Consider the following 8590-nt stretch of genomic DNA (forward strand, 5'->3'; position numbering starts at 1 on the left):
AACTTGACATCGATGCCCAAAGAGAACCTTTGAGTTAAGAACAGATTTTACAGTATTCACTTTAGCAAGAAGAAAAACAAAACTTGATTATGGGCTAGACTGATAAACATAATCAGCTATAGATATTGGCATTTAAAAAATATCTTCTTCAATTTGTAAGACAGTTTAAAAAACTTACAGGAATGTTCGAATATTCAAAAAACATATGAACTTTCATGGACCACACTTTGGGAAACAGCTCCATCTTGTATTCCCAGACCTATAAAGTGATAGAGGAGTTTATCTTGGTAATTTAAGTCACAGAGTTCTTCCACCTAGCAAATTAGGCTAGGCTTGTCACCTAATTAATGACCTTTAAACATCAGAGACAAAAGGGAAGTGTCAAAGTTTTGTGGGAGCAGCATTTTCCATTCGTCTGTGAATTTAGAAATGTTGGTGAGCTGATTGCTGAGTGTGCCTTGGGTTCTGTGCCCCCTCAGTTCCAGCCCCTTAAGCCCACTTGAACTTGCTTCTCAGACTGTGGTATCAGCTGTTTCTCTAGAGACTGTGGTTTTCGGACTGGAAGTTATTACTGCCTGATGGGAATCAAGTTCACTTAAGTACCATGTTGTTTAAGTGCTTCTCGGGATCTTTAACCTCAGAGTTCATCCATGGTTCTCTGTGCATTAGACACAGTGCGCTTTGTGCTTTTTGAAAAAGCTATGGCTTCCTAGGAAGTATAAGGAGACCGTTCCCTTGAGGAGAGAGGGGGTTATGGGGCTGATCGTGACCCAAGCACAGTCCCGGTGCTCTCCCTGGGGGCAGACACCATGTCTTACTCATCCTTGAGTGCCCAGAGCATTCTGCACAGGGCCTGGCACCTATTCACAGAGCCAGTGAAAGAGGATGCCAGCTCGAAAGAAGAGGGTGAGTGGGGAGAGTTGCTGCTCACGCGGAGCAAGGCTGCATCTCTGTGGGCTTGGTCTGTGTGGAGGCAGAGTCAGACGTGCGGAGAGCAGCGGGGAGTGGCTGCTACCCTTGAGTCCCATGGGGCCTCTGCCAGATGCAGGACAGAAGAGCAGTGTCTGTCAGCCCAGCCACATAGAAGGCTCCAGAAGCTTTGCTGAGCTTAGGAGAGGGGCAGTGAGTTCCTTCCTGTCCCTGAAAGGCCTCTCAGGGCTCTTTTCCCTAACGGAGGGGAGAGACCTGGGGCCTGGCTTCTTTGAAGAACTGGGCTTGCTTTCAACACTGACATACCCCAAAATGCAGGGTGCCGCTCACTGGAAAGGGGGACAGCTGGGTTCCGTGGGCAGGCCCAAGCTCCGTCCTTCTCCCACAGTTTCTCTAGAGGTTTTTTCAGCTCGCCGTTTCCTAACCTCCCTCTTCTTTAATTTGTTGCCCATGTTCACTCTTCTCTTTTTCTTTCTCCCTCTAGCCTCCCTCTCCTTGTCCCCAAGAGGTACATGCATGTCTTAAAGCCTAGCCCTTTGATTTCTTGTGGGGAGGGGTTGCCTAGGCCAAGAAACGATCATTAAAATACCTGCACATCCTAGTAGTTAGAAAACTACTAGTCAGGTAAACCTTCCTGAGCGAGGGGATAGGAATCCTGGAAGCTTGAGGAGGAGGTGGAGAGGGATTCCTGGGAGGTTCAGTGAAAAAGACGTGAATCTATGTACAGGGCTCCAAAGACAGTGTGGGTTTACACCCAGCACGGGGGCAGCAGAAGAGTCGAGTAGCTCTGGGTAGGTATTTCCACTTTAGCAGGTGGTTTATTTCTTGTTTCAAGTAAAGTAATAGTTCTTCTCTTCTTTAGGGGCTGTTAGCTCATCACATGTTCTTACAGAGCCTTGAAAAAGTGTCAAGTTGTGCTGGTATTTATGTTTTAGTTTCTAAGATTATAAGTTTTCTTAAAAATTTTGGTTACATTATCTAAAAGACACACACACACACACACACACACACGAGAAGTGCTGGCATGGGGTCTGAATCTGGGTGGACCTCAGGATTCTGTGCCTTTGACCCAACCCCTTCCTGGGTCAAGGTTCTGTATGGTGCATCTCTGTCACCCTCTACTCCTGGGTGGAATCCACCAGAGATAAATAGTTTGGGGTGTGGGCCCTAGAGTTGCTGCCATGGCTCACTGAGTGTGCATCCCTGTTCCCCCAGGCGACTTGGAGCTCCTCTTGGTGCTGACATGATGACAGTGTGCAGGCCAGCCAAGGGCAGCCACAGCCAGACTGAAAACCTGGGCCACAAATTGGCTGACAAGTAAGAACTTTTCTCCCCCAGGAACGCAGAAGTTGGCTCGGATTCTCAGTCTCCTTCCTTTTTCTGCTGCCTTTCCCTCCTCACTAACCCTACCTCCCTGAACTAAGGAGGCATTCTTTTCCAAGTCTTGGTGGTGAGCCTCCTGTAAATCATCTCCATGCACTGCATTCAGTCAGCAACCCAAGACCAGAGTGGTCAAGGAAAGGTCTTCCTGGTGCCCAGTGTTCCACTTCAGGCCCTATCCCCATGTATGCCTTCCAGTCCAGGGTTTATTTTTCTAACTACTAGGATGTGCAGGTATTTTAATTATCGTTGAGCCCTAAAGCTTTGCAGCTGCATCTGTCCACGTAGCCTGCTTTATATTAGCAGGGTTGTTTTCTCCCCAGATGGAGCCCTTTCCTCTGATACCCTGTCTCACATTCTGCGATGGAATTAGCAATTGCTGAGCTGTTCACAGATCACTGAGCTGTTCACAACTATGCATCCCAGTCCAGAGCCCCTTCTGGGGCCACAGAATCCTGGAAACAGGAACTCGAGAACTTCTTGGGTACAGCAACCATGTGGAGAAGGCACTCTGCCCCTGGTTTCATCATCCTTGCCGCTCTTGCTTGAGCTTTGTAATTCCAGCGTGGTTTTCTAGCAAGCTAGCCTTTCTCCTCTTCAGCTTTTAGATGGGGCCTCAGTGATTGTGAAGCTGCTCCAGATGTCTGGGATCTTAGACAATAACTACAATCATTATAATAACACTAGTTACCATTTATTGCCGTCAAGAATTATAATGTGTGCTGTGCTCTGGGCACATTACATATCTTAATGCAACCATTCATTCATTGACTACCTACTATGTACTGGTCACAGCAAACAAGATAAATTTGGCCTCTGCACCAATAAAATCCAGTGTTCTCATTTTAAAGTGAAAAAAAATGAAGCCAAGGTCCACACCCAGGTCCCTCTAACTCTAAAGCCATATATTTATCTACTGTCAATATTTTTTAACAGTACATAGGATATTTATGATTATATATTATATCATCAATTCTCACTAAGTGTGAACTAACCTGAATTGTGTTTTTATGTGTCCTGTTTCTTCATCTTGCCTCTAGCACAATGAGAGCAAGGACTTAAATTTCTGTCTTTTGAACTCTCAGTAAAATAACAGACTGATTCTGACTAAAATTTGAATTCATGCTAATATCCTCAATGGTGACAGGACCATTACAAAAGAGTTTCTTTTTTGTAAGCGCTCTGTTATGAATGCTAACTGATTATTTAAATAAGGAATTCTGCTTTGATAGCCATATTTAACATATGAAAATTTGTTTGCAATTTCACAAGCTTCTGGTTTATGCTGAGCAACCAAGAACAACGACATAATTTACATGTTAATGTCCCAATCCTGGGAGAAGTCTTTACATAAACAACCGTTAGTCTCTGGAATAGAAAGCTAGCTAGTAACAGTATGCATGAAATTGCTAATTATTCATCCTTCACTGGAGTTTCCATATAGTCAGATCTATATATTCAGAAAACATGCACCATGAAGTCAGTCCATGCATGTTTGCTAATCTTGGCACATTTAAGGTCCCTGTGCTCCGTCATGACCTTTGCTGGTGGACGAATGCTTTGCATTTCAAAACACAGATACTCCCATTCTCATTAGAATAGCTTCAAATGTTCTGTTTTTCTTTCAAAATAATTTTTAACATCTTTGTGGCACTAACTCATCTCCTAAAGTCACGTATGGAGGCCTATATCCCCACACGTATGTGCTAGGCCAGAACTTTCTGCAATGATGGAAATGTTCTTCTGCATCCAATACAGTGACCGTTAGCCACACATGGCTACTGAGTACTTGACATATGGCTGCTGCAACTGAGGAAGAGGAGCTTTAATTTAATTTGATTTTAGTTCAAATAGCCACATGTAGCTAGTGGCTACTATATCGGACAGTGCAGTTCCAGGCTATGCGAGAAATCTGAATCTACTTGTTTACTCACTTATTCACTCAACAAATATTTATTGACCACCTACTCTGCCGGATGTTGTTCTGGGTGCTAGGGATGTAGCAGTAGCCAAAACAGGCCACAGTTCAAAACAAAACAAAACAATCCCTGTCCTCACGGAGAGAGCAGTCTAGTAGGGCTCATATTCTAGAGAGGTTCCATTCAAATGCAGCCAACATTCTAGAGGAGGTTCCATTCAAATGCAGCCAATCATTGTGGCTTTACCCACTCAGATCAGGACAATTTATCAAACCTAGTATTAGGAAAAACTTCATGACTTGTGGCATTGTTTTAGTCATTCCAAAAGATCATCTGTTGGTATAATCTTCTATCTCATGAAACTTCTCCTATTTTCATCAGGGGAAAAAGCAAATACGGGACTTCTCTAGTGGTCCAGTGGTTAAGGCTCCACGCTCCCAATGCAGGGTCCCAGGTTCGATCCCTGGTCCGGGAACTAGATCCCACATGCCGCAACTAAGAGCCCACATGCTGCAGTGAAGATCCCACACGTGGCAACTAAGACCCGGTGCAGCCAAATAAATAAATACATACATAACTAAATAAATAAAATACTAAAAAAAGCTAATGACAACTACCATTTACTGTACACTCACACCATACTAGATGCTTTATATGAGCTAGCTTATTAAATGTTTACAGCCACCCTGTTAGATATGTTTATTATTCCCATTTCACATATGAGGAAACTGAGGTTTAGAGAAATTAAGCAACTTACCCAAGGTCAGACAGCTGGTCGGTGGTTGAATTAGGATTTAAACCCAAGTCTGTTGGACTCCACAATCCAATAGCTCCTTTCATTTCACCGTGCTGTCTCCCCAAGAAAAACATAAAGTGACTTTTTTAATGGTGGTTTCAATGTGTGTGGCTTGCAACTAGTATGTAACATTTATATCTAAGTTCTAGCAAATCTGCATGACTAGTTAACAATAACCAAGAATTCCTGCACTCAGTGTTTGTCTTTCTTGTTCAGGGTCAAGGTGGAAGGTCCAAAGGCTGGGGAAGACCCTCAAAGGCAGCCGTTTAGGTCCTCCATTCCTTTCCTAGAGACTGATCAGGACTCACCCTTCCGAAGAAGCCCACTGGAGAGCCTCTATAACCTGATGCTAGAGCCAAGAGTGGACTGTTTTCAGCAGAACATGTTCAGCTCAAATATGATCATCAGCGACCCAGCTTCAGATCTCGGCACTAAAGGAGCCAGCAGGGCCGGCAAGAGGCAGCTAAGCAGTGTTCAGAACCTCTGCCCTCCCACCCGAGGCGGGGCCTGGCACAAGTCCCTCAGCATAAAGGACAAGATATCAGAATGGGAAGGGAAAAAGGAGTTGCCCACTCCTGCCCCTGGCAGGAAAGCAGATGGGCAAGAGGATTACCTGACGTCATGTGTGATGGAGGGGAGAAGCAGCGATGGTTCGAGGACTCGGGTCACAGAGGCTCAGAACGGAGCAAGGCTGGACGCAGAGAGTAGAGAGGATGAGAGGAATAAAGGGGTAGTGAAAGTTGGGGCACAGGATGCAGAGCAGAGGCAAGACCTGAGCCAGCCAGCCCGGGAGCTGGCTCCTAGCTTGGGAAGAGGCCGGGAGCCCAGGCTTGGCAAACAGCGCTTTCAGAATGATAGCCTGTCTGTGCTGAAGCAGGTGGAGAAACTTGAGCAGGCTCTGAAGGATGGGTCTGCAGGGTTGGATCCCCAGCTACCTGGCACCTGTTATTCCCCACACTGCCTGCCGGACAAGGCCGAGGAGGGGCCCACCCTTCCTGAGAACCGTGGGGGCGGGAGTGTCTCAGAATTCGGGGCCCACCGCTTGGACCTGGAAGGCAGGGAGCCCGCCCCTGAGGCCACAGAGGAAAGGAAGGGCTTGTGCGGGAGGCCCTGTGACCAGAGGCTGGAGAGTGTGTACAGGGGCTCAGAGGACTCCCCTGCAAGACCCTTCATCAGCCCCCCGCCCAAACCCCGGAGAACTTTCAAACATGATGGCGAAGGGGACAAGGATGGGAACCCAGGCATCAGCTTCCGGAAAGATAAAAGGAACCTGCCTCCTCTGCCCTCTCTACCGGCCCCGCCCCTGCCCTCCTCTCCCCCGCCTTCCTCTGTGAACAGGAGACTGTGGAGCGGGAGACCGAAGGCCAGTGCTGACCACAGGTAGGTGACTGGTGGCTGTCAGCTGTAGCCCTTTAAGCCACACTGCAACTGTCTGTTCTCAGCCTAATTATTTATTTTATTAAACTGTTGGATCTTGTAGTTAGTTGAGACTGTTCATAGCTTAAGATGGTTCACTGATTAAACCTGAAAACGTGCTAACTGTTACAGCTGTTTTGTGTTAGTTCCTTGTCTTCAAAAAAGAGTATTGGCCTTGAAAAATCACCCTTTAGATGTGATGAGTGCTTGTAATTCAGACAGTAACCAAGAGTTAAATGAAAACTTGTATTGACACTGGCCATCTACTAATTGGTGCTAATTGATGTTCATTCTGCTAGTACCATCCCCACCTGGTGCGTGGTGCTGGGAGTCTTTCCTGGCTCTTGCTTTCATGTTTTTTCTTGGTTTGGGCTCTAGAAACACACTGCCTGGCCTACCCTGGCCCTATCATGGTCTGTCTAAGTGACTTTGAACAAGTTACTTAACCTCTCGAGGCCTCAGTTTTCTCATTTATGCATATAGATGCACACGCGGTAAATATTTTATAATATTAAAATAACATCTTAGATAATAAATCAACATGTGAATGCTTGAAGGTAAAATCTGTGCTTTGGAAACAATTTCTTTTCTGTTTTGAAACCTAATTTCTTGTCTATTTCTGTAATGTGCTAATTGGTTTGATACCTGCTAATCTACTACTGAGAAATCTAGCTACTGAGAAAAACTCCTCAGAACAGTTGCCTGTACCTGCTGTCACCACTTCTTCCCCTCCTGTGTTTATCTTGACTCACTGCAGTTGGGCTTTTGCCACTTATGCTGGAACTGCTCTAGGCCGAGTCACCTACCACCTCCATCTTGCTAAATACAGTTGCCAGTTCTCTGTGCTTTTCTTGATTGACCTCTCTTAGCATTTGAGAACCAACTTGACTCGCACCACCTTGAAATACTATGTTCACTAGGCTTCTAGGCCACCAGCTTTCCTGATAGCCCTACTTCACTGGCTGCTCCTCCTCAGCTCCATTTTCCTCTCCCTCTACATGTCGGAATAACACCCCCCAACCCATCTACACGCCATCCCGGGATCATGTCACCTCTCCTCCATTTACACTCACTCCCTTAAATGATCTCACCCAGTCCCATGGTTTTAAGTGTCAGTTACATGCTTATGATTCCCAGATATATATCTCCAGCCCTGACTCTCCCCCAGCCTCAGGTTTGTATAGTCCTCTCATGCTTGGGTCTCCATTTGGTTATCTAATAGCTTGGACTTAACACGTCTAAACCTAAATTCTCAATCCAGGCCATTACTAACAGTCTCCTCCCAAAATAGATGCTATCTTATTAGTGGTATCACCCTGTATTTTGCTTACGCCAAAAACCTAAGAGTCATTTGTGATTTCTCTCTTTTTCACATACCCCCAATCTAATTCATCAGCAAGTCCTTCGGTTCTAGTTTTAAACATTTTCTTAAAGCTGACTACATCTCCTCCACTGCCACCACCTTAGTCATTTTGTATCCACCCCCAGTGTTCTTCTCCTCAGCAGCCAGAGGAGTCTTCTAGAAATACAGATTTGATCATGTCAGTCCCCTACTCAACATGGTCTGTCAGGTAGGATTCTTTGGGTGCCAGAAATGTAATGTCTTATGTTCTCTTACAGGGGAAAAAAAGTTTGGGTATTCTAGAATTTCTAGAAACGCACACACATATAATATTCTTTAAAAAATGAAATCATGCTCCATATCGACTGTTTTTTACTTAGGATCTCATTGAGATATTTCAGTGGTTCCACTTTCCTTTTTTTTTTCACCTCCCTTTTTTAACTGCCATCTTTACAGCACCTGGCTAAACCATATTTTATTTAGCCATTCCCCTAGGAATTTACACCTAGGTTGTTTCCAGTTTACAAATAATGCTGTGATGAACACAGCGTTGTTGTGTGACATTGGACAAGCTCCTAAATTTGTCTGAGCCTCATTTTACTGATTTGTAAAATGGAGATGTATAATTATCTCCATGTGACCACTTCATAGCTTTGTTGTGAAGATTGGATGAGTAAATATTTGTAAACATAAGTTAAAACAGAGCCTGGCATATAGTAAATGATCAATAAATGTTAGCTGTTATTTTTTTCTTGCTCTATTCTGTTTAGTTAATCAGGGTATTTATTTTTTTTTTTTTTTTTTTTT

At 44.8% G+C, this 8590-nt stretch overlaps 1 protein-coding gene across 1 annotated transcript in view; it reads left to right on the plus strand.

Annotated features, from left to right (window-relative positions):
- The first annotated feature begins 2145 nt into the window (after positions 1-2145).
- DENND2A (DENN domain containing 2A) overlaps positions 2146-8590 on the plus strand; it is a 74305-nt gene continuing 67860 nt past the window's right edge. The window contains exons 1-2 of the mRNA XM_024742523.1: positions 2146-2247; positions 5242-6405. Coding sequence (XP_024598291.1) covers positions 2174-2247; positions 5242-6405 — 1238 coding nt within the window. The 5' untranslated portion in view covers positions 2146-2173. The remainder of the gene's footprint in view (positions 2248-5241; positions 6406-8590) is intronic.

This window comes from Neophocaena asiaeorientalis, unplaced genomic scaffold (genome assembly GCF_003031525.2).
Source record: "Neophocaena asiaeorientalis asiaeorientalis breed wild unplaced genomic scaffold, Neophocaena_asiaeorientalis_V1.1 scaffold598, whole genome shotgun sequence".
NCBI classification, from domain to species: domain Eukaryota; kingdom Metazoa; phylum Chordata; class Mammalia; order Artiodactyla; family Phocoenidae; genus Neophocaena; species Neophocaena asiaeorientalis.